Source organism: Terrapene carolina, unplaced genomic scaffold, assembly GCF_002925995.2.
Source record: "Terrapene carolina triunguis isolate 2854851 unplaced genomic scaffold, T_m_triunguis-2.0 Scaffold35022, whole genome shotgun sequence".
In the NCBI taxonomy this organism is placed as follows: domain Eukaryota; kingdom Metazoa; phylum Chordata; order Testudines; family Emydidae; genus Terrapene; species Terrapene triunguis.
Window position 1 is genome coordinate 10,806,731 of NW_020699373.1, and position 26,694 is coordinate 10,833,424.

General features: G+C 44.8%; 1 protein-coding gene across 4 annotated transcripts in view; it reads right to left on the reverse strand.

Annotated features, from left to right (window-relative positions):
* LOC113405016 (A-kinase anchor protein 2-like) overlaps positions 1-26,694 on the reverse strand; it is a 238,386-nt gene that overhangs the window by 17,130 nt on the left and 194,562 nt on the right. For all 4 annotated transcript variants that reach the window (XM_029914324.1, XM_029914326.1, XM_029914325.1 and 1 more), the window contains one exon: positions 14,965-17,329. In XM_029914324.1, coding sequence (XP_029770184.1) covers positions 14,965-17,329 — 2,365 coding nt within the window. The remainder of the gene's footprint in view (positions 1-14,964; positions 17,330-26,694) is intronic.

The window sequence follows — 26,694 nt, forward strand, 5'->3', positions numbered from 1 at the left end:
GGGGGGGGGGGGGGGGGGTCACACTCAGAGGTTTGCTATGTGAAAGGGGTCACCGGTACAAAAGTTTGAGAACCACTGAATTAATCCCTCTGGAGCCTCAGGGAATGCAGTGGAGGGGGTCTCCCTTGGTAGGGTTGGGAGGTAGGTGGTGTAGGATATTGCTCTTCTCATGTGATCCCTCCCCCAGGGCCGGCTCCAGGCACCAGCCTGGCAAGCAGGTGCTTGGGGCGGCCACTCCAGAGAGGGGCGGCATGTCCAGCTATTCGACGGCAATTCGGCGGATGGTCCCTCACTCCTGCTCGGAGCGAAGGACCTGCCGCCGCAGATCGCGATCGCGGCTTTTTTTTTTTTTTTGGGGGCTGCTTGGGGCGGCCAAAACCCTGGAGCCGGCCCTGCCCTCCCCCATGGAAAAGATAACAGCTTGGCTCTTTGTGTTAAATAGCTGTCTGCAAGCCTCAAACTGCTGAATGAGCTTTAGGGTAGGGAAGGCTGTGCCTCCCCAAACAGCCTGGCCCTGCCCCCTATCCGACCCCCATCAACTTCCTGCCCCCCAACTGTCTCCCTCAGAATCCCTGACCCATCCTGCTCCTTGTCCTCTCACTGCCCCCCCCCAAGACCCCCTCCCCAGCCACCACCCCGGGACCCCACCCCCCACCAACCTCCCCTGTTCCCTGTCCCCTGACTGCTCCGACCCCTATCCACCCCCCACCCCGCCGAGTCCTGACAGATCCCTGACAGATCTCCCCCAGAACCTCTGTCCCCTCCCTGTTGCCTCCCTGTCCCTGGGACTCCCTGCCCCTTATCCAACCCCCCCGGCCCTGGCCCCTTACCATGCTGCTTACCCCCACCTCCCCTCTCTCCCGGGGGCTCAGCGTGCCACCTCCAGGAGCGGCCCTGGACAGCACTGCAGCGGCATGGCTCCAGTGGGGCCTGAGCTCCTGCCACTCGGCCCGCCAGAGCTCGCAGCCCCGCCCCCTTACCACGCGGCTCTGAGCAGCAGGAGCTGAGGCCCCGCCCGAACCACGCTGCTGCAGCGCTGTCCAGGGCCGCTCCTGAGTTACCCCCACCTCTCCCCTCTCTCAGAGCCTCAGCGCACCGCGTCCAGGAGCTGTCCTGGCCCCTGGACAGCGCTGCAGCGGCATGGCTCCGGTGGGACCGGAGCTCGCAGCCCTGTCCCCTTACCATGCGGCTCTGAGCGGGGCAGAGCTCAGGCCCCACCCGAGCCACACCTCTTTAGCTCTGTCCAGGGCCGCTCCTGGACGCGGCGCGCTGAAGCACCGGGGGAAGGCGGAGGCGGGGCCGGAGCATTCTGGTGGGGTACCCTGCGGGGCCCGGGGCAAATTGCCCCACTTGCCCCCCCCGGGTGGCCCTGAGGCTTTCGTTCTCTAGGCTTGCAGATGCTGGAAGGTCTCCTGGGAAGACAGGTTGTATCTTATGTCACCAGGCAGCAACTCCTCTGGCTGACTCAAGGGTAGTGTCAACAGGCTGGAAGGAAGCCCTGTCTAGCCTTCCTCATCTGAAAGGATGAGGACCATGACTGCAAACCTCAGGCAAGGAAACTGAAGAGCTTGGAAATAAGGACTTCAGGGCAGCGAGAAGAGGGTGGGGCCCTTTTACAGGAAGCAAAACAAATAAAGGAGCATTCTTCTGTTTAAACCTAAATATAATCAGCTACAGTGGGGAAAGGAAATGTAGAGAAAGTCACACTAACTTTCCCCTAGATGTGGAGGCTTTTTAAAACTAAACCACGCAGAGAAACAAATGGGGTTAATTAGAAGGACTGCGAATGGATTTTCAGTTGTTCCTTTGCTGAGACAAATCAACAAGCTAGTGACTCACGGAACAAGTCACGGAAAGCTGTGGCCACCAGAGGGCACACACAGCAAATCAGTGCACGCTGTTCAGAAGCTCTAGGCTCTCTTTTAAAAGAAAGAGAGAAATGAAATCTGAGCAAAGCCAACAGAGACGTTTAACAAGAAATCCCCTTGCTGGGCTTGGTTCATTTCTGACCCCAACATGGAAAAACCCAACAACACTGATAGCTATAATATTACAAGTCTTGCTTAAATTCACAAATACAGAGAATCATCTGGAAACTCCATCCCCAAACCTACTGGGATGTCCCTAGAAATTGCAACGGGTCTCTGAGGCTTGTGGGATTTTCTATGCCATGGGATTAGAGTCTCATCTTGAGTAACTCCACAGACTACACAGATTTGTCTCAATGTAACAGAGCTCAGCATGAGGCCCTGGCTAGCTAGGGCTTGGGGCGTCCAAAGGAAGAGAATAAAAGCAACTCCCAACGACTGATGGAACTAATGGAAAATCGTGTCTGTGTTAAAAGTGAAAGGTTCAGGGCTTGATTCCCCACTGCATTACTGCATTTGAATGCTGGTGTAAGTCCCTTGGGCACACACGCGTACTGCAGGGATGAATCAGGCCCTCAGTGTTCCCAGCAAGGTCTTTTGTGATTTCTCCCTCAGGCATAAACACCCCATCACTTTAACAAACCCTCAGAGCTGTACAAAATGCTCATAACTGAAAGCGGCTCCTTCCACCCCCAAACAATCTCAATCTCGCCGCCTGCTGGAAAACCCTGCAAGGTGGAGGCTTTGGGGATCTGATCAGAATTAAACAAAAGAAACATCGCCAGGTATTCCCCATCCAGCTGGGCCTGCCTCTCCCTTGCAAGGAGCTCTCCATAAACATCCACAAAGTCACTTCAGTTTTCTCCTTCAAATCCCTCCTTAAAACTCTCCTTTGCAGTGATGCCGACACAAATCTTGACAACAGTTAGGCTGCTGGTCTGCTGTGACCGCTGTCTGTCATGCTGACCAGTGCAATCTCATTGTTTCCTTGCAGAATGTTGTCTGCATTCATCTGCTGTCTCTTATTTTATACTTACATTGTAAGCTCTTTGGGGCAGGGAATGTCTTTTTGTTCTGTGTTTGTACAACGCCTAGCACAGTGGGGGCCTGGTCCATTACCAGGGCTCCAAGGTGCTACGATAATACAAATAATAAATTCCTATATTGCCACTCAGAGTCCATCCAGGAAAGCGTACTATTACATGTACATTTCACTGCAGTATCATCATTATTCCCGTTTTCTAGATGGGGAAACTGAGACAAAGAGGTGCAGAGACTTGCCCCAGGTCACATGGTGGCTTTTACAGTTCTTTTAAAAAGCAATCTAAGAAATCCAGAAAGCGTGCACTGCTTGTGATCCAACGATAACAAGCCAGAACAAAGGTATTTGCTGACACATGGGCCTGGGTTGCCAGCTGGCGCTCGTGTGACATGGCTTGGCTTCATGTGGCTCTGTTCAGTTCTTGTGTAAAGGCTGCAAAGTAAAATGAGGAATCTTGCTCCCAGAGGAGAAACACGGGTGAGCCAACGAGGAGACTGGGAGTTAAAGGTTACGAGCCTTCTCCTGCTCCCATGGCAGAACTCCCACGGACATGGGATCAAGCACTCAGGGTGCATGCAAAATTGCTATCCAAATCACAGCCCATCGGTACCTTTTTGGCCTAACAGCCTTGACATGTCTCCCTTTGACTATATATTGTGTTCTCTAAAACCCATAATGCCTCCTTTGGAAAGGTTACAGGCCATCAAGAAAGGGCAGAGAGCAAACATCATAAACCCCTCTCTTCAGAGTTCTGTTTCTTGGTCTTGTCAACTGGAAAAGAAATCGTATGCTGCGGTTCCGCTGTGGCTGTGATGATGGCTGACCCCCAGATTCCTGGAACTGAAAAGTTACTGGGAAATGATTTCTCTCCCCCTCTCTTTTCAGTTTCTGGGCAGCTGCGCTTCCTGTCTCATGCACTCTTTGGAGGGCTGGGGATGCTCTCGTGTATGCTCTTCCAGGGCCCGTAGGAGGGTGCTCAGCTGACACAGCAGAATTGCTGTACCCTTCCAAGTTTGGTGCTAGGAGGATGTTTCCTGGGACGCCTGTGCCAAGCCAAGGGGCACCAGGAGCCGAGACCCTTTCCTCACTCTCCAAACCTCTGGATGGGTCTGGAGAGAAATGTGAGCCTTGGTGAGGGAGCCCTCTCCCCTCCCTGGTTTTCCTCTGGGATCAGGGAACTGTTCTTCCCTCCCCAACCCTCTACATGGGTGAGCAATAGAAAAATGGATTGCCCCCATCTTCCCTCACAGGATTAGGGAGCCCAGAGGGTGGAGCAGCAGGTGCTTGGGTTCTTCTCTTCCTGGGATTCCTCTGCAGGTCCCAGGGAGGAGTTTAGAAGCCAGGATGTCTTACACCTCAACAGTACTGCTAAAGAGGCCAGACAGTGGGAGTGCACAGAAGAGTGGGAGGGTGGGGCACCAAGGGTGGGCCCAAGCAAAGTACGTTCTGTTGCTCTTAGCCCCATCCACGCTCCCTTGCTGAGAAGACCCTTAGAGACAGGGGAGCAATATATTCTGTATATTAAACCAGGATAAACTATTTCAAGGGTGTCCTGTGACAAACGGGACTCTGTTGAAATTAGTCAATTTAAAAATAAAGTTCAAGTTGACATTGTCCCATACATAAAAAAAGTATTTCAAAAGCAATCACATCACAATAGTGGATCTCTGGTCTAATATCTTTTAGATCAATAACATTTCCAGCCTATATTTTCCCCTCACATGACTTAACACTGGACAAACTGTTTAACTTCGATATACAATGAAAACCGGACAATAGAAATAAGATGCAGGATGAGATTGTCTGCACCGTTTCTACCAGGAGCGAATTATAAACCAGCCACATTATAAACTTCTGAAAAACAGGATTGATGATGCTGATATAACCTGACCAGTAGCAGTGCTACTGGAGACCAGTGTACTTTAGGGAGGCAGGGTGTAACGGTTCCCCTGCAAACGTGAATGCCTTCCGTCACTGTAGCAAGTGTCTACACTACAGTGCTATAGTGGTGCAGCTGTGTGCTGTAGTGTAGACAAGCCCTTAACTACATCCGGCCCCTGCCTTGGTCTGCAGCACAAAGCCAGCTATGTTAATGGCTGCAGATCCTTACCCTGATGCTGAGGGGGAGTGTCCCATCCTCAGGGAGGTAGATGTATCCATTCCTTTCACAGCTACAAACGTCTCCTCTGAGACCAAGGCCATGACTCATGGTTAGGGCCCCTGCCGAAGTCACGGATTCCGTGACTTTCCGCGACCTCCATGACTTCTACAGGGACCAGTGTGGCTGACCCCAGGGCTGGTGTCCCAGGCAGCGGTCCCCAGTCGGCTGGAACGGCTCCAGTCCCCGGCCAGCCAGCTGCAGTCCATGGCCCCCAGCAGCTAGTGTCACGGGCCCTGGGCGCCCCCCCATATCGTCCTCCCCCGGCACCCTCCCCATCTCAAGATTTAATCACAGGTATTTTTAGAAGAAGTCATGGACAGGTCACGGGCTACGAATTTTTGTTTATGGCCTGTGACCTGTCCATGACTTTTACTAAAAATACCTGTGACTAAGTTGTAGCATTACGCAGGGTCCCCATCTGCCTTATATAATGTGGGATGCCTCCAGAGACAGTGCAGTGCTGATGTCCCAGCAGATGAGCCAGGGACCCAGCCAGGAAGACTGAGTGGGTCATATGCCCCACTGAGTGCTGAAAGGGTTTCATTGTGCAGCCTACGCAAGCCTGCTCCTGAGCTCTGTACTACTCCATGGAGTTTGGTTCCAAGAAGACGAGTCCTCCCTGTCCCATCTCTGGCCAGGGTTTCTCTGTTGGCCTCATCCCATGGCTCCCACCTTAACTGCGGTTCACCTGCTCCATTCCAAATCTGAGCTGAAATAGCTATTCCTGTAGTAGTCGCGGTCACATTTGTCCCAGGGATGTGTGGCCTTGGGGTCTGAACCTACACTCACTGGAATCAACAGCAAAGCTCCCATTAAAAACATAAGGGGATGAGACCGGCCATACTGGGTCAGACCAAGGGTCCATCTAGCCCAGTATCCTGTCTTCTGGCAGTGGCTGATACCAGATCCTTCAGAAGGAATGAACAGAACAGGGCAGTTATCAAGTCACTCACCCTTGTCGTTCAGTCCCAGCTTCTGACAATCAGAGATTTAGGGACACCCAGAGCATGGGGTTACGTCCCTGTCCAACTTGGCTGATAGCCATTGATGGACCTGTCCTCCATGAATTTATCTAGTTCTTCTTGAACCCAGTTCTACTTTTGATCTTCACAACATCCTCTGGCAAAGAGTTCCACAGGTTGACTGTGTGTTATGTGAAGAAATACTTCCTGCTGTTTGCTTTAAACCTGCTGCCTATTCATTTCATTGGTTGACCCTGGTTCTTGTGTTATATGAAGTGGTAAACAGCACTTCCTTATTCACTTTATCCATCCCATTCATGATTTTATAGACCTCTATCATATCCCCCATTAGTCATCTCTTTTCTAAGATGAACAGTCCCAGTCTTTTTAATTTCTCCTCATATGGAAGATGTTCCATACCCCTAATTATTTTTGTTGTCCTTCTCTGCACTTTTTCCAGTTCTAATATATCTTTGTTGCGATGGGGCGACCAGAACAGCATTGACTTTCAAGGTGAAGGATCAGGGCCTTAATGCACTTGACTTTGGTTCTGCAAGTCCCAGAATTTGCCATGTTATTTGACAGTGTAAAGGTGTGGGCAGTTCTCTGCGCAAAATCCTTGTGGTCTCGTGGTGTTGTAAGTGTTCCCACCTTAATTCCCCTGGCTTGGGGTGGCAAGAGATTTAATTTGCAGCCCAGATGAAAGAAGAAGCCAATACACACTAACAAAATAGCATATCCTCTTTTAACAAGGCTCCAGGACAGAAGCAATTACAGTTAGATTGGTCTCCTAGAGCTAGGGTGACCAGATGTCCCGATTTTATAGGGACAGTCCCGATTTTTGGGTCTTTTTCTTATATAGGCTCCTATTACCCCCCACCCCAGTCCCGATTTTTCACACTTGCTGTCTGGTCACCCTACCTAGAGCCTGAGAGAAAGCCACCACTACCCACTGCAGCCTATGTGTCTTCTGCTTCCCTCTCAGCAAGCATCCTCTTTGCGTTTATATAGCCCACTTGTAGGGTGCGGTGGGGCTTCCTTGATTGCAACCCCAGCCTGTCCCTTAAAGTGGTAATACACTCCTTCACAAACAGGAACATTCTCCCTCTTCCAGTTTAAGTGCAGTGTGTGCACCCAGCTGGTGTGCTGTGAAATAGTGGGGAATGAAAGGAAGGCTGAGGAGAAATTCCACAGATAGTATTGGCACTTGGGACAAATTCAGTAGCCACCATTAAGAAGGCTGCAGCTACCAACAGCCACCAAACAATGGTACTTGAGATACTCAGCGTGGGGGTGGGAGTGTGCATACAGAAAACAATTGTATTAACTGCGTAGACGTTGTTGTCTTGTTTTACGGTGACAGCTACATGCGAGGAAAACCATTTCAACAGAAGCTACTTCAACAAAACGGCTTGTTGCCGGATTTTTTTTCTTCTTCTTTCAAAACAGTTTTCCTCACGGATTGTGGTTGCCATTAAAAAGGCAAATTTGCCAACAGTTAATAGACAGCTACCATCCTTCTTTCTTATTCTTTGAACTGGAGTAAATGACTGCCCAACTCCCAGGGCCTCAGAAATACCTTAAAGTGCAAGCTGCAGCATTCTGACTGCAGACGATCCCTAGCACCTGTCCAACCACGGCAGCCGGGACCAGCTGCAGTTGAGCCCTTGTTTCTGAGTTATGCACGTACGAAAAAAAAACGCCTCTCCCTTTCTTTTTGAAGGGTCATATATTTTGGCTCCCGATCTTCCCTTCCTCATGCTTGCACAAATAATAAAATGACTCATCCACTTTTGTTGAGACCTCCCCCTTCCCTTGCCTCCAAGTTAATCTTTGGAGTAAGACTGAAAGTGAGAAATTTCAGCTGGATAGTAATTTATCCGAGGGGGAAAAAAGGGGGGAGAAAAAGAGGTTTTAGACTGAAGTGGTTTTTCTATGTAGGCTTATGGTAGCTGTGGTGGCTGTTACTCTGGCAAAGAGAAGTTCCCATGCTCAGCTTTCTCAGCACTTTAGGGAACTAATTATCTCAAATTTAGTGAAAGTACAATCATCATTAGCATTTTGAAAAACAACTGCCACAGACTTGGGTTTTTATTCTGTACTGAAATCTTCCAAACAAGTTAAAAATAGTCTTTGCAGTTCATTTCTAAGGAGGATTAATTAGCAAGGGAATTCACAAAAAGAAAGGTATTTACACATCAGATACAGCTGAGTTTTTGCATGCAAGGGAGAAGGAGACAACTTGCTTTCTGCCTCGTGAACATCAACAAGGAACATAAATGGCAGCTTGCTTAGGGAAAGCTATGACTACCATGAGGCATCAGTCACATCCTGTTAGAGATTTCCCATATTCACGTCTGGTACACAGAGATGGTTTTGCTCTAACCAGCTTTCTCACTAAAAGCTGTGCAAAAGCCTTAGCAGAATAAAACCTTGTGACTCTTAATTCTTTGACAGCTCGAATACCCATATCCTTCTATGGACAGCATGGTCAAGGTCAGAGAAAGGAACGTACATTTACAATGATGCTCGTAAGAAAGGTGTGAAAGATGCAGAACGCAATTCACTTGTAACAACGCAAACCAGATTTTCAAAGCTCAGCACTCAATCCAGAGCATAGTTGGGACGTGGCCTGCATTTCTGGGTCACAGCCTATATGATTCGCTGGTGCTTTTTGGGGAGCTACCCTGGCACCGCTGCTGCCGCCCTTCAAAAGGAAGGAGCAACATACTTTGGAGAGGAGGCAGGGTAGAGTGAAGAGTGACTTCTTTAATTTATAGAAACAATATTTTTTTTGTTGAAATAGCACCTTCAACCGGAGGGAGTCCATAATGCTACACAAGCTGCATGCATCCAGCACCAATGAAATGCATCCACCTCTGGGATGGGGAGTGGGAGGCGGTGGGGGGGACTATTTGGATTAAGAACACCAGGCTCCTTATTTTACAAAGAGGCCCCTGCAGTGGAAACAGGACCTCACCCAAATTATCCGCATGCAACTTCGTATATCATTCCTGGAAGCAGTATTGCCAATCCCAAGCATCGAAAAATTGTGAGTCAGGCTCCCCAGTATCATGAGATGGGCTTAAATATCATGAGCTTTTAAAAAAATGTTGGGGTTCTTTTCATTTTCCTGTTGCTCCTTCAGAGATCAAAGCTGCAAGCTTTACAAAAAAAGCTGAATTTATTTTATAATCATATGACTCCAGGACCTGGGGCTTTAAGAAAACCATCCAAGGGCTAGTCCTCAGCTGAAGATCTGCTCCCAAGGGTGAAATCCTTGCTCCACCTAAGCCAATGGTAAAAACCTCCTTTACGTCAATGAGGCCAGGATTTCCCCTCAGGTATTGTGAAAGTTGACAGCATTTGTAGAAGGGCAAAGGTCCGAGCTCACCTTGCTTGGGTTATTTACCTTCCGTTCACAGTTGCCAACTTTCACGCGGTAAATAAGCACCCCGACTTTCGCAATAAGCCAAAAATCAAGCTAATCCCATTTCAAAACAAGGCCAAAACAAGGTATTCCCCAAGAACCCCAACACTCTATGTGACTAGATCCCCCCCGGCGTGTAGTCTGGGACTGTGGTGGGCCCACTGTGCACCCCTAACTCTCTCTCCCCCTTGCCCCTGCTTGCCGGGAGCCGATCAAAAAAAAGAAGCAATGCGCCACAAGCCAAAAACTAGCCAACAAGCAACTCACAAGCCAGTTAAGCCAAAAACAAGCCCAATTTCTGCGGTTTTTCTGCAGGTTTGGCATGTCTGCTTTCATCCTATTAGAATCATAGAATATCAGGGTTGGAAGGGCCCTCAGGAGGTCATCTAGTCCAACTCCCTGCTCAAAGCAGGGGTTTGGGGCAGGGCCTCAGTGGTTCTCAGCCTGTGGCCCACGTAACAGCCCACAATGATAAACAGGTTGAGAATCACTGATCTAGATAGATAAGTTTCCAGCCAGTAAAGTAATGAGAGTTTGCAACTTGTGAGGAGAACAACATAGAATGCCAATGTGTTTCCTATTTCCTCTGCCAGATATTGTGTAAAATTAAATGTAAACCCCTCTCACTTCTACCTGCTGTACAACAGAGAGACCATGGAAAACCCACTGTCAATGTATATTGTTTCCCCACCCCCAGCATGCTATACATACAAACTAGGAAACTTATCCAGCCAGACCTGGTGGAAGGAACTCTACGTTGCAGGCATATTACATTATAATACCGGGTACTCATTGGATTTCTATGCAAATTTTTATTGAGTAGTCCAGCATGAAAATTACTGCAGCAAAATCATTCTTATGTTTTTAGTTGTTCAAATTAGGACTCGGCCCTATGGTGCAGACTTAACCATTTGTAAGAGGGGCTTGTGTACCCCAGCATTACCCACCTTTCGCAAGGACCATCTTACTCACATTTTTTTGAGTTCAACAGTGTATAACTTTGTAAAATAGTGCATATACTCACAGGGCCTGAGCCCAAGCCCAGTGAAGTCAATGGGAGACTTTCCATGGACTTCAGCAGATGGTGCATCAGGCTTAAAATGGATAGAATGGTCCAATAAAAGCGGCCAAAACTGTTTAAAGTTTTTTGCCTGTTTGGGTTTATTTATTTATTTATTTTTGCCTTTCACAGTGGTCACACACTCAACTTGCTAGCTTTGCCTTAGATAAATAGAGGTGGTTACCTTAGTATTTGCAGTATTTCCTCTGCTTATCAACACTTACTACAGGGAACACCTAAAATTCACCAAATATTGAGGTAGTGTTATTTAGAACAGTGGCTCTCAACCTTTCCAGAAAACTGTACTCCTTTCAAGAGACTGATTTATCTTGTGTACCCCCCATTTCACCTCACTTAAAAACTTACAAAATCAGACAGAGAAATATAAGTGTCACAGCACACTATTACTGAAAAATTGCTTAATTTCTAATTTTTACCATATAATTATAAAATAAATCAATTGGAATATAAATATTGTACTTACATTTCAGTGTATAGTATACTGAGCAGTATAAACAAGTCATTGTCTATGAATTTTAGTTTGTACTGATTTCACTAGTGCTTTTTATTTGCCTATTTTTACAACAGGTTACATATCTAGATGAGTTGAAGTATCCCTTGGAAGACCTCTGAGTACCACCAGGGGTACACATACTCCTGGTTGAAAACCACTGATTTAGAACCACTCTTGCTGCTTCTGAGTAGTACTGATTTCAATGGGACTACTCACTGAGTAAGGCACTATTGTAGCATGCATAAGAATGGCAGAATCAGGCCCTTTGTTATCTAAGGTAATTGGAAAAAGAACAAGAGTACTTGTGGCACCTTAGAGACTAACAAATTTATTAGAGCATAAGCTTTCGTGGGCTACAACCCACTTCTTCGGATGCATATAGAGTGAAACATTGAGGAGATATATATACACACATACAGAGAGCATGAACAGGTGGGAGTTGTCTTACCAACTCTGAGAGTTTTTAAGGTAATTGGCAATTTTTAAAATATCAGTGGCTTCACAATATGCTCACATTATGTATTTTTCTCCTAAATTTATGTCATAATACAAACTCGGTTCCCTAAAAGGTAACAAGTATCTCTTCATAATCCACAAATGCTAGGCTCAGAGGAACAAAAAGAAAGGACTAGATTAAGAGATGAAACATTGGGGGACCAACATGAGTCTCAAGTAAAGCTGTTCCATCTATCATACTGCAGAGCAGAACAACAATGACATCTCTAAGTACAGGGAGGTTGACGCCTGTAAAGTCAATTGCTTCATCTCCTCAAAAGGATTTTGATGGGTTTACCCCTCTCCACTTTAAGATTAGTAACCAATTCTTCAGTCTCCACATGCTCACTCCAATCCCATTCTGTTGAGGGTGGTATGGTGGAATATTAGTGCTGAAAGGAGAACATTAGCTCTTTCTTCAAAAATGGCAATTTGGTTGCAGTAACAACACAGGTTTTCAGTGGTTTAGTCTGGAAGTCTCTACAAATCTCAACCTACAATCAGATAAAAGATCTGGAATATTCTACATGAGCTATTTAGGTAGATTTCCTCCTGTGCGGTAAGACTAGAGAATCACCCCTATAACTGGTCGCTAATGAAACCAGGTTTATGGCCAGGACCTGCCCCTGCAAATATAAAGATTAAAAACAGTTATCTCAACCTCTAAAGATCCCACCCGTCAGCAACAGTTAATTACATGCATCTCTGTATTTTATGCTGCTTCTCCCAAGATTGCAAAAAAAACACCTTTAGTCTGTGGGCTAACAGGGCAAGAAAAACTAGGATGACCTGTAAGGATTCATCCTGGAACACCAACTTCGAGTGGGCTATGCTGATTTATACCAACTGAGGATTCAATCCATGCTGGTTAAAATACAATTGATCATGGGCCTTTCAATGCGATTTTGCCAGAGTTCTTTTTCATAGCTTTGTTTGGGGAGTTGCTTATGCATTGGGGTGGATTAACTGCCCCCAAGGAACCATCAATTCCCATCAATGCCGCCTATAACAGAGGCCTGTTCGAGCAACGCAGGCTGTGCCAAAGGACCCGAGATCTTTCTTGAACTTTCAGTGCTAGGACATGCTTAGAGAAACCTGTCCAAACTGGCTCATTCCAAATATAAATGTCATCTTCCCATAAAAATATCATTTATATTTGGCATCTCAACATTAAAAACAAGGTAACTATTTGTTGCCTGGAAAAATAAGAGTAAGAGAAACACACACTTTTCCAGCAGCGCTATTCAAATAAATATTAGATTCAGCAGTTTTCCCAAAATACTTACAAATGAAATGCAACCAGCCCCAACCACATTTCTCCTACCTGGAGCTGCAACCGAAGCGTTTTTTCAAGGCAGGGGCCAACATGTCTTATCTTGTGTGGTGTTATCACATTCTTTGATATATGTTAGTCAAACAAGTTACTGAGCTCACTCCAGGGGTAACTGAATGAAATTCTATGGCCTATGCTAGGCAGGATATTAGACTAGAGGATCTAATGATCCCGGCTGCCTTAAAACCTCAGAATCTTTGTTGAGTCTTTAAAATTAATGGGCCAGATCCTCTGCTGGTGTAAACTGTCACAGCTCCTTTGGAGCAAACAGAGCAGTGACAATTGACACCAGTAGAGGATCTAGTCCCACATTTTAGCACATGGGATAACAAACCCTGCAGGGTCATAGGGCAAAATATTCTATTTGGTTCAGTTTATGGAGCTTCCTCTCCATATTGTTTTTTGGGATAATAATAGCACTTCAAAGAAGTTACCAACATCTGGTACATTTTTTCTGCAAGAAACACAGACCAAAACCACACTCTTTACATAAAGGAAACAAAAATAAATGTTAGCTATTTATGTTATGGATATCGTTCACATCTGGATTCACTACAGGAGTGCAATCTAAACCCAACTCCTGTTGAAGTCCACATTGACTTCCATGGGAACAGGGACTATGGTAATGGGCTCCTCCAACGAGAATCCCCCCCTACTGGGAATTGGCCCTCCAAACTCCTTTCAAGTTTCTTGCTTCTGATTCCATCAGTGGAAAGGAAAACAAATTTGGATCAACATTTACATCTTCCCCTAACTTTAATGAAACTTTCCCCCCCTGGTTTCTCTGTTAATGAGACATTTAGAATACTGTTGGACCATGCAGAGTCTATAGCCATAAAGAAGCCCTGCAAAGAAAAAAAATTGGGCTTGTGTCATTTCTGTCTTTTTTATGATGTATGAAGGCGGCCTTTGAGTTTGTTTTTGTTTTGGAGAAGTGGGGGCAGGGAGGGAGATTTTCTGCTGCTTTTAACCATTAAAAATAGGAACACTAGTGCAATTACCACAACAAGAAACAAGAGAGCGAAAGACGAGCCACCGAGACAGGAAGGCAATTTTAGTCAGTCTATTAAGAACTTTGTTTACTTTTAATACCTAAGTCCAATACCCAATGCACACCTTATCAGTTAAGGTGTAGGAACTCATAATATGTATCTGTGGAGACTCCTCCCCCATGTGAAGCTCTCCAGCAAAACCAGATTTGATAGATCTGCTGTTTCCATGGTAAAATGCAAGCAGAATAAAACCTGGAGGTTAGGTGGTAGGGGGAAGACTCAAGAAACATTTCAGGTCCTTAAACATTATAAAAACCAAAAACGGGCACAAGTGGAACTAAAACAATCCTGTGCAGGTTGCCTTTCAAATAGGCATACAGTTGCAAAAAGTACTGTTGTTTTCTTCTGTGTTTCATCTGACCGTCCTCAATTATAGTGCAAGATTCAAGCACCAGGACCACAAATGTTATACTAGGAAGTGGCAAGGAATTGATCTATCTTCAGAATTTTCTACAGACTCATCCTGGTAGTATCTAAGCCCTGTCACTGCTATGCTTGGGGAAGAGAGTATATATCCACTTGCTGCATGCATACACCACTCCCATTTAGGGCTGGTCTATACTTACCGGGTAGTTCGACGGCTGGCAATCAAAGTTCCGGGTTCGATTTATCGCGTCTGGTCTGGACGCGATAAATCGAACCAGGAAGTGCTCGCCGTCGACTGTGGTACTCCAGCTCAACGAGAGGAGTACCGCGGAGTCGACGGGGGAGCCTGCCTGCCACGTGTGGACCGCGTCTGAACCGCGGTAAGTTCGAAGTAAGGTATGTCGACTTCAGCTACGTTATTCACGTAGCTGAAGTTGCGTACCTTACTTCGACTTGGGGGGTTAGTGTAGACCAGGCCTAAGTGTAATGGGATAATGTGCCTGTCTTGGATGAATATACACTCTGCTGTCTTTGGATATTGCAGTTTCCATTCATGCAAAGTCATGCAATAAACCCAAAAGAGATCTGAAGATGGGAGCCAGAAAACCATATAGAAATAAAACTAACCTGACCTTACACCACATCTCTTATTATGCTAGATATTTAACTTCAGGCTCTTACCTGGAGCAGTTTTGTAAGCCACCGTTCTGGTGGGCAGTGGAGGCGCGCTCTTTGTGATGGGACTCTGTGCCATCTGTAGACCTTGCCTCTGTCTCTTCAATTCCTCCTCTCGTTCCTGGGCTGCTCTGATCTCCTCTTCTATCATCGACAAAGTCCGCTGTTTTCTTGACCTTAGCTTAAAAGGACCCACGGTCACCTCGAGCTCTTGTGTAGCCAGGATGGAAGCAGTGCTTCTAAGCTCGGCTGCCTCAGAGTACTTGCTAAAATAGCTGACCTCCTGCCTGTTTTCCTCCACAAGGAATGGCTGGCTGGTGGGGGATACAGAAGATTGCTGTGAAGTCTTCCCTTCCCTGAGTCCTGAGTCTTCATCTCTTGAAGTCTTTGGTATTGTATCCTTTTTTTCTTGAACAGGAGAAGACACCTGAGGTGGCTCAAACATTGTGCTCTGCTCCTTCTCAGAACACGGTGCTGTGCTGACTTCTTCCTGGCCTTTGACAGAGTTCTTCCGCTTCGCTTTATCTGTCGCTTGTTTAGAGTCTGTTTTGTCAGCTTGCTCAGCTATGGCTTGTTGAATTGCATTTTGAACTAGTAGGCCAGCATGGTAGTCCAGCTGGTCATCAACCAGCATGGAGTCTAGCAATGTAGAGGAAGGGGAGTAAAAGCCATGGTCACTAAATGACTTGGAAACACCTACCCGGCACTCTGAGGGGGTGTCCGTTTGGGGGGTCTGCGGTAGAGAGAAATCTGCAAGTGAATTTTCTTGGAGGGGATTCATAGTCTCATTAGAAGCACCACTGTCACTGATATTATCCATGCTGAAATCATTGGAAAGAGTTTCCAAGACTGTGGTATCCTGAGATCTCACCGACAATTCATCCAAACCAGAGTCCAGCTCCTCTGGAGGAGAAGACACATTGACCGACTTTGAAAACTGATCTAAAATGCCAGGGTCATCGTCCTTTACCACCATGAAGACTGCTCTCGCACTCATGAATTCACTGTCATCTGCCCACAATTTTGTGGTCTGTCCAGTCTTTGAGGCATCACTGTAAGACAATTCTTTTACTGGGTCAGTTGGACTACGTTGAATATTTATAGGCTGACCCTCTGAGACACAGGAGACCTTCTGAGCTTTTACAATGGTTATATCATTATTCTCAAGCGGTACAGAAGCAGGTCTTGTCATGGAAACTGTTGGCCTGTCTATTTGCGATGGGCCAAGGGGTTTGTAGAAGGGTTTGATAGAGAACATTTTGGGTGCCCCTGATCTCTTTGGTGCAATCTGGCTGTTAGACTGACCTGAATTTTCCATTAACTGAAACTGTTTCCTGGCCGCCGAAAAATCTATCTGTTCTGTGACAATATCTTCTTTTTTAACACAGCCTGGCTCTGGAGGTACAAAAGAATAGGCCACCTGTTTTGGTGACGTTGGTGTTGTGCTTTGTTGCTGCTGCCTCTCCTTGCGTTCCTTGTACTTCTTGTGGGATTCTAGATGCTCTTCATCTAATTGCTCCTCCAGTGTCTTTTCTTGGGGTGGGTTCCACCATTTGGCTGCGATGCCAGGATTTTTCTTTACCGCTTGGCTTTTAATAAGCTCCCTTCTTTCCTTTTCAAGTTCAATAATTTCCTCTGATGGCCTCACTTTCCGGACGCTGTACTTCTCCTTCTCATCGTCAAAGAGCTTGGCTGGCTTCTTTTCTTCCTGGAAGGCTCGCAGTTCAAACTTAGCCTCTTTCTTAATAGTAGTTAAGGTTAGTTCTCCATCCTTGGAGGATCTTCTGGAACTTGTTGAAGAACTTGGACTCGCCGGCATTTTTAGATTGCCACAAAGCTCCTCTTTCTGTCCATCTGAAGAATGGCCATTAGGTTTCAGCTTCTCAGCCATTACATTGGTTTCATTCTGTTCAACGACTGGGGATGCTTGCCTGCCAGCTACTATGACGTCCTTTTCATTGGGTACTGACTCACTGTTAACAGGAACAGATGGACCAGAGGCTTCCACAAGGATTGCACTTGGCTCAGGGGAGCATGTCCCATTGAAGGTGTTATCTGCAGCAGAATCACAGCAGTTGGCCTCCAGCACTTCATCTAGATATCTGATCTCTTTAGCAACTTCACTGTCCAGGGATTCATGCCTGTCCTTAAGTCCATTGTGACTGGCAACAGGCGAAAAGAAGTGGGTTTGATTGTCTACAGGATGTGTTGACGCCACCACAGTGATGTTTGTATGTTCCGAGACTGGGACTTCGATTTCCATTTTCTCTTCCTTTGTAGCAAGTACACTAACAGGCTCCGGGAAATTGGCACAATTTCGGTCTTTGTCTTTTCTTAACCTGATGTCATCCTCAGGGATTCTGGACGATTTCTAAAAGGAAAGAGAACAAAACCATGGTAAAGTCCTATGAAGAGAGATTTTCTTTTATGCAGAAAGCCAAGAGCAAAAATAGTAAACACCATCTGGAAAGCAAATCCTAGCGTTTCCTAAAGTTAAGATTAAAGCATCCATATGTAGTGAGGGAAGGAAAGACAAATCAATAATGCTTTTATACTAAAGAATATACATCGTCTAATAACTTGGAAGAGATATTGCAGCAACAGCAAAACCATCATTTAAATATCTCCCATCTGGATACCATACACCCCCCTTCTGATCATTTTATACAAGTGCTCAAGATTTTTGCTGAAATTTTAGCTTTGGGCTTCCAAGTCATCAAAGGCTTGACAGATTTTTTTAATGCCAGCACTACCACTTAGCACATAGTACCTTTCACCTCATCCCTTGGAAGAGCTTTATAAGCATTAATTAAGTCTCACAATATCTCTGCGCAGTCAATTCCAGTTCCTAATTTACAGATTCATAAGTTAAAGCATAGAAAGGTCAGCTGACTTGCCCAAGGTCACAGAGTAAGTAAGTAGCATAGCTGACATTAGAACTCAGATTTCCTGCCTCCCAGTCCCCCAAACTATGTCCACTGGGTCACATTCTTGCCTGACACAATGCCACTGACTTCAATGAATGATTTTAAATAACATAATAAATACCATTCCTATTCTGGAATGGGCCAGATTCTGAATCTCTTCTTCAGGCAAGTATTCAACCTGAATTTCACGGGACTACTCACATGAGTCAAGTTTTCAGGAACAGGCTTTACTCATTTTTTAATTTTAGCAAATCAAGGGAGAATACATGAATTCCTAGATTTATTAAAAGCCAGCAAAAAACAGTAGGTGTTATCAAAAGCAGGGTATTTTTGAACTCTTCTTTTTAAGTACAGGAATTTGGCAAATCATCAATTCAATCTGAAAAACAGACACAATCCCAAAGTAGCATTTCTGTTCACTTTGTCTAAAATATTATACAGAAAAGTGACCTATTAGTCCCTTTGAGGAATCTGGCCTTTCCCCCCGACTTGTGCTTTTGCAGAATGGCTGCTGAGGCAATGGTTTCAAAAATCACTAATAAAACTGTAGACCATAGTGCAGACCCACAATGTTCCCTATTGTCAGCTAGTCTCGCTGCTACTGCTGTCATGTATCATGTATGCTATTGATAAATACCACAGCAGGAAGCACTCAGCTTGAAACTCAAATACTTGTTTGCTTGGGGCCCAAATAACTGCAACACATATAGGCTGGAACGGGAACTGCAGACAGCTGGCACTTTGCAGGATTGTGTCCTAAAAGAATAGCTCTGTTTTTCAAGAACCTTTGAAGGGGTTTTGTTCACAACAGGAGGAAACAAATATATGAGCCATTAGCTGAAAGTCATGTAAATTTTAAAGAAACCGTCGAGTTTGGCTATTCGATATTTTCTGCTTTTTAACTGCATTTAAGTAGGAAGGAATTTTTTAAAAAGCTCTTTTGTATATTTATTTGTTGTGCACAACCAAGTTTGACTGGTCTTACTTTCATTAAGTCTCAGTTCACTTTCTTTACCAATTTACTGACCTAACAAAGATTTTAAACTGAAGTTTCCAAAATTCCTTTTTAAAAACAATTTTATTTTGTACGTTACAAATCTAAACTTGCTTCTATTGCGTTTGATCAGTGCGATATAGTACTGGTATCATAGAGGGGTCTACTTCAATCGCGGAGAAATCACATTTTTCATAGCAAATTTAGTGGATGTGTTCAAACAGTATATTCCACGCCACCCTTCTTCTGCGCTGCTGCTGGCAGCGCTGCTGCCTTCAGAGCTGGGCGCCCAGCCAGCAGCCGCCACTTTCCAGCTGCCCAGCTCTAAAAGCAGCCCAGAAGTAAGCAACAATCGCCAGATTTCACGGTCCATTGATGCGTTTTTCACGGCCGTGAATTTGGTAGGGCCCTATTCATAAATGCTGATTTGCATCAGATACAAAACTACATTAAAGAGGAGCAAATCCAGAAGCCCTGATGCAGGCAAAACTCTCATATTTATAGGGGAGGGAAGGGTGAGTAGGTTCGGGTTGGAGCAGGAGGCAGAGTCCAGAATGTTCCACATGTCTGTTGGGGAATTCCTCTACGACAGGAAAATCTTCAATCTTGCCTTACAGCGGTTTTAAATCCCCTTTGCATCACCGCAGCAGTGCAAAGGGGACTTACAAGGGGATGAAGATCTGGACCTGACTCTTATCACAAAGAATACAGGCAGCAGCACCAGTCTCTGGGACCCAATAAAGATGACTCCAAACTAACCATCTACCACACCTAACTATCAATAAACTATGGGAAAGTCTGGATCCAGAACCGAATTGTGTGGCACTGGCCTATCTCTACTCAGGAACAAGTCGAGGACCCTTTTTCTAAAAGAAGTCCAATTTCTCCACTCCTTGTATCAGCACATATGCCACAGAACATTTCTACAACCACCAGGACTGACAGCTTTTCCAAAGCTATAACTCTAGCAATGACATTTGTATTAACTCATAGCTTTTGTTTCATTGTGTAACTATTACAGGTAAATTAACTTCCTAGTAGGGCTGTCAAGCGATTTAAAAAAATGAATTGCGATTAATCGCGCTGTTAAACAATAATAGACTACAATTTATTTAAATATTTGTGGCTGTTTTCTACATTTTCAAATATATTGATTTCAATTACAACACAGAAAACAAAGTGTACAGTGCTCACTTTATATTTATTTTTGATTAAAAATATTTGCACTGTAAAAAATAAAAATAGCATTTTTCAACTCACCTATTACAAATAATGTAGTGCAATCTCAATCATGAAAGGTGAACTTACAAATGTAGAATTAAGTACAAAAAAATAACTGCACTCAAAAATAAAACATTGCAAAACTTTAGAGCCTACAAGTCCACTCAGTCCCACTTCTTGTTCAGCTAATCAAGTTTGTTCACATTTGCAGGAGATAATGCTGCCTGCTTCTTGTTTACAATGTCACCTGAAAGTGATAACAGGTGTTTGCATGGCACTGTTGTAGCCAGTGTCTCAAGATATTTACGTGCCAGATGCGCTAAAGATTCATACGTTCCTTCATGGTTCAACCACCCTTCCAGAGACATGCGTCCATGCCGATGATGGGTTCTGCTCGATAACAATCCAAAGCAGTGCGGACCGACGCATATTCATTTTCATCATCTGAGTCAGATGCCATCAGCAGAAGGCTGATTTTCTTTTTTTGGTGGTTCAGTTCTGTAGTTTCCGCATAAGAGTGTTGCTCTTTTAAGACTTCTGAAAGCATGCTCCCCACCTCGTCCCTCTCAGATTTTGGACCGCACTTCAGATTCTTAAACCTTGGGTCGAGTGTTGTAGCTATCTTTAGAAATCTCACATCTCTTTGCGTTTTGTCAAATTTGCCGTGAAAGTGTTCTTAAAACGAACACCATGTGCTGGGTCATCATCCGAGATTGTTATAACATGAAATATATGGCAGAATGTGAGTAAAACACAGCAGGAGACATACAATTCTCCCCCAAGGAGCTCAGTCACAAATTTAATTAACACTTTTTTTTTTAAACGAGCGTCATCAGCATAGAAGCATGTCCTCTGGAATGGTGGCCGAAGCATGAAGGGGCATACGAATCTTTAGCATATCTGGCATGTAAATACTTTGCAATGACGGCTGCAAAAGTCCCATGCAAATGTCTGTTCTCACTTTCAGGTGACATTGTAAATAAGAAACAGGCAGCATTATGTCCCATAAATGTAAACAAACTTGTTTGTCATAGCGATTGGGTGAACAAGAAGTAGGACTGAGTGGACATGTAGGCTCTAAAGTTTTACATTGTTTTGTTTTTTGAGTGCAGTTATATAACAAAAAAAAAATCTACATTTGTAAGTTGCACTTTCATGATAAAGAGATTGCACTACAGTACTTGTACGAAATTAATTGAAAAATACTATTTCTTTGTTTATCGTTTTTACAGTGCAAATATTTGTAATAAAAATAATAATATAAAGTGAGCACTGTACACTTTGTATTCTGTGTTGTAATTGAAATCAATATATTTGAAAATGTAGAAAAATATCCAAAAATATAATAAATTTCAATTGGTATTCTATTGCTTAAAAGTGCGATTAATCGCGAGTAATTTTTTTAATCACGATTAATTTTTTTTTTTTAGTTAATCGTGTGAGTTAACTGCGATTAATCGACAGCCCTACTTCCTGGTAACATGAAGGGTCATAGATCACTGCCAGAGACATGCAGAACTACCAGGGATCTGAAACAGACAGGGTAATACATGGCTTAAGGCTGTGACTCCATTCTTTTATTAGGGTAAATCTTGCTCTGGCTGACACATGGATGCAAAGGCAGAGACATTGCTTGCTGGTGAATCCTGTGCAAAAGGAACTCTATAGGGACGAGAGCAGGATTTCTTGCAGTGACTGGAGAGATGGAGTTGGGGCACATTTTGCTGCTCCTCTGAGCAGAATTCCCACTATATGCTTGCTTCTGACTACAGCACATATGCTAGCTGGCTTTCGGTCTCTACACACTCAACCACCAATAGACAATGCCTCTGCTGGAGACAGGATGCACATAATAGATCCAATCACTAGATAAATCACACACTCCTGCAGAGTTGAGACAAGGGCCAATTTACACTACGCCTTTCAATAATACCTCAGCACAATCAGTTAAAGGATCATTCATATGAGTGCATTATATTGTCCAGACAAGGTTTACATTGAAGCAGGTCTATTTCCTTCAAGGTACAGTATCGGTTGGTGTTCAAATTTGATATATCGTTTCATACCCTATTTTTGTTTGCAAATTATTTTTAGTGCATGGAACAAGAGGTCAAGAATTATTTTATTACCTACTTACATAACCTTAATTAGTAAAAACTCATCCTCTAATCACAGCCACAATCCACAATGCATAATTAGGTAGTTACATGTATACGCAGTAATTAGGACATGCAATTATGGCATTACATAATGACCTAAGTACAAGAGACTGTATAATTAGTACCATGCATGTAATTATGTAATATTGCATCTATTTACACAGTAAAACAAATAAGAGGCTATTCAGGAAAAGTGGTAATTACAAGTCTTTGTCATGGATTAGTAGTGATGGAGGGAGAAGTGGGAAGAAATGGCTGATTTTCAGCATGGAAAAGAAGCCAGTCAAAAAAAATGGGGGGGGGGGGGGCGGATTACAAAAAATTTGGATGCTTTTTTCTGCACTGTTTTCTCCATAGAATGTGGACAAATTTCAACAAACTCTAGTTAACAGCGTGGTGTCCTGGAGATCAGTGTTAGAACCAGGAGTCAATATTATTAATTATCTTGAGGACATAGTGAATAGCGGGCTGGCAAAATTTGCTGCTGACACCTGAGAATATTAAGGGGAGTCCTGAAGGACCCAGTAAAACTCTTTGGGAATGAACATTTAGCAGACAACTGCTGGTTAGAGGCAGATATGGAAGAAGGGGAATGGGCAGGGAGCTGCACGGACAATGTCATACTAAGCCCCCCAGGACTGTTGCCATCTGGCGGAAAGGAGGAGTGCTGGGATTTCCACCAGAGTAATGTCCTGACCCTGCTTGGGAGTCCCGACTTTTCAATCATGTGTGGAAAATGTGTAGCTCCATCACATTCTTGCTGCTGGAAGGGAGAAAGAGCTTTCTCTTTCTTCTACTTTCTTCAGAGCCCCTGGCTTCTATGGAATAGGGAAGGTCTGTAAATGGAGAGAGTGTGTGTTTAAACCTAACTACAGCCAGTGCTATAGCGTTAAAGGTCTCCACATACCATTAACACAGACTTACACTTCTCAGGAGACATGCTAATATTTTCCGGCCCTCTGCACGTGCCTCCTTGTTTTCTCCTTTTAAGCCAGATGTTTCGGGGTAGCCCGTGTCATTCCTACAGTGTTGCAGATTATTAGCTTCTTAGGAAATCATTAGCATATTTCCTCCTTTGTTGAATTCTTCATCTACAAAGTGTAAGTGTTTGAGAGAGCAGTTCATTTAGGAAAAAAATGTGGGAGTAGAGCCGGAGAGTCCCACTGAATACATTGCCAGCTCTCTCTCTTTTTTGTTTGGACTCAACAGAAAATGTGTAAGCAGAAGAGTGGGAGACAATCCTTTCAAAGCACAGAAACATTGTCCTTAAACAAAGACATTTAAGGCAAAGTTTAATTAGCACTATAATTGGTATGAACTACAACATTATTGTTAATTTATCTACCAGCTTAAAAGAGCTGAAACAACACAGTTTCATCATTGAGGGTCTCTCGAATGGCTGCTTCCTGGCCATATGTCAGGGCCTGTTCTCTACTTTCACCCTTCTTGACCTCTTGGCAACTTTAGACACTGTCAAACATGCCTTATTTCTCGGAATTTTGTCCTTTATTGGCTTTTGTGGCTCTGTCCTCTCATAATTTTCCTCCTGCTTCTCTGGTCTCTCTGTCAGTGTCTCCTTTGGTGGGTCATCTTCCTCCCCTCACCCACCTTCTCTGGGTGTCTCTTAAGGCTCTATCCTGGGCCGCCTCCTCTTCTCCCTCTACACAATCACCCCCAGTACTTTTATCCGCATGTATGGCTTTAACTGCCATTTTTATACGGATGACTCTCAAATCTACCGCTCTGCTGATCTCCCTTCACCTAATCTAGTTTCTTGGCCTGTCTTTGTAATACCTCTTCGTGCATGTCCAATCATCATCATAAACTCAACAACGCCAACATTGAGCTCTTGATCTCCCAAACCCTTCCCTCTCCCACCTTCCTCCATTGCCATGGATACAACCACCATCCTCCCAGTCAGTCAGACCCGTAACCTGGGCAACACTTTCCACTCCAGGACTCTCACTGGGCCCACACATTAAGGCCATTTCTAAATCTTGTGACTTCCTTATAGGACCTCTCTCAAATTTGGCCTTTCCTCTCTGTCCACACAACCACAACTCTCAGACACATCCTCGCCATTTCACATCTGGCTTTTTCTCCTCCTCCCTGCTGGCTTTGACTACTGCAAAGTTGCTTCAGTGAAGTCTGTTCAAAACGCTGCTGCTACTAAAGTCACCTGCTTGGCTCAATGCTCTGACCACATCAGCCTCATCTTTGAATCCCTACACTGGATTCCCCCCTTTACTTCTGCAAATACAAGCTTCTTGTCTTTTCCCTTCCAGGCTCTTTGAAACTTAGCCCCATCCTGCCTCGCTGATCTAGTAACCTATTGTAATGTGGACCCTGCCTTCCCTCAGTCAACCTGCCCAGCCTGTACTGTCCACCAGTTAGCGTCTGCCTTAAACACTCCCAGGCTCTCTCCCATGCAGAGTCAAACAGAACTCGTCTCTCCCAAGTGCCAGTCCAATGCCTTTACTCCACTTTACCTTATGCCATAGGCCTGACTTTAAGCAGTGGCCTAGGCTGCCAGAGCTTCAGGGATAGTACTGTAAACACTAGGTCCATTCACCACCAGGTCAGTCTCAAACTTCTGTCTGGCTGTGGAGTGCCATTCCTCCCACCCAAATCCCTCTTCCAAAAGTCTGTTTCTGTTTTGGCTCAACGGTGTGCAGTGGGCACCCCTAGATCTCAATGTGTCTCAGACAGTGTAAAAGCATCTGGGGCCATGTGGGAAATACTGGTGCTGACTACAATGAGCTGTGCAGAAATAGGGCCCTTAATAGGAAGAGAAGATGACAGAGGCAGCTGGGAGCCTGCCTGGGATGGAGAAGCTGAGAAGGAAGCATTGCAGGGAGAAACCAAGGACTGTTTTTGCTTGGGGTTGGTTCTGGGTGGGTTAATTTTCGTAGGATTTGCAGAAGGATATTTTCATTCAAATTCTCCCTTTCAAAGAGGGTAGCTGCCTTGTGCATCACTGATGGGAGGAAGTTCCAAGTGCCTTCTAGAACATTATTAAAGCTTAGGATTTTCAAATATTTGGCACCCCTAAAGAGCACATCTCGCAGTTGCCAAACTACTTAGCCATGCTTATTCCATCCCCACAGTTACATTAAATGCTTCTCTGAGCTAGGCGTCTTCATATGAACAGATCACTACATTGCACTGTTGTACAAGCTCCCTGAATGCCACCCTCCCATCTCTGCCTATTTCAGGAGCTCCTTGCCACACTCCCTTCCTGACACAAGGAGTTTTGCGTGCCCCCAAATTTCTCCCTTCAGGTTTTCCAATTTTCACCAAAATCACTATGGTTCTTCCTCATGATGTCTAGAACATGCTGTTAAATTCTGGAATTGATTGGATGCGGCGTTGAAAAGTTACCGTATTGCAGCCAAACAAACATCCATATGCCATCAATTTGAGCATAGCACTGTGCTTCACTCAGCCAATTAAAATACTCAATATCAAAGCAGATACTTCAAATGTCAACTAGAAAGCTTAAGCTTTGTGCCTGGAAAACGTATAGCAAAGTCAACGGGAATTTGGGGCACATAAGAAATGTAGGATCTGGTCCCTGTCTACTTAGAGGAATATAGGAAACCTATCTCATTAGGTGAATCTCCTGTGATAAATGTGTTGCTGAATGTTTGCAGGAAGTGTTACCATGATCCAGCGGGTAAGGCACTCGACTGGGACTTAGACCTGGGTGTTATTCCTAGCTCATCCGTTCACCTGCTGTACGACCTTGGACATGTCACTTCACCTCTCTGTGCTTGTTTCCCTTCTTACCCCTTGTCTTGTCTATTTCGATTATCAGATCTTTGTTGCCAGGCATGACGCTTACTATGTTTAGAGTGCCTGTGGGTGAGATCGCTTCAACAGCACCATGAGTCAGTGTTTGAACCAACAATAAAGGGGACAGAGTGCAACGAAACAAAACACATATGCAGGATGGGAACCATTGTCCAGACCAGCTTGGCTGCTTTCAGCTCACAGCCACAGCCATCCACCCACCCATGTAGGTTCTCACACCCATCATGATGGTATCTGAGCACTGCCCAACATTCTGAAGTATACATGCTCTACCCTCTCTCACAGCAGGGACTGGACTGCCGCCTTTGTTTCTGGGGCGGCTAGCGTGAAAAGGCTATTTTGAAGAAACGGGTTTGGCGTTTTGCTCTTTTGAAAGCTCTTCAGGGAAGCTGAAAATGAGCAAAGCGATAGGGAAAGCTATACTCTGGTGGTGGTGAAAAGAGTGCTGAGAGCTCAGAAGAAAGGAGCAATGGATACTGGGGATTGTGGAGGAAGGGCAAAAACACGAGTAGAGAGAAAGGAATAGGGTAGAGGTCTGCTACTGACAAATATGAGGCACTCCCAGCCACAGCTGCTCGAAACATACAAACCTAGTCTCCTGAACAATTTTGTAGTTGTTTTT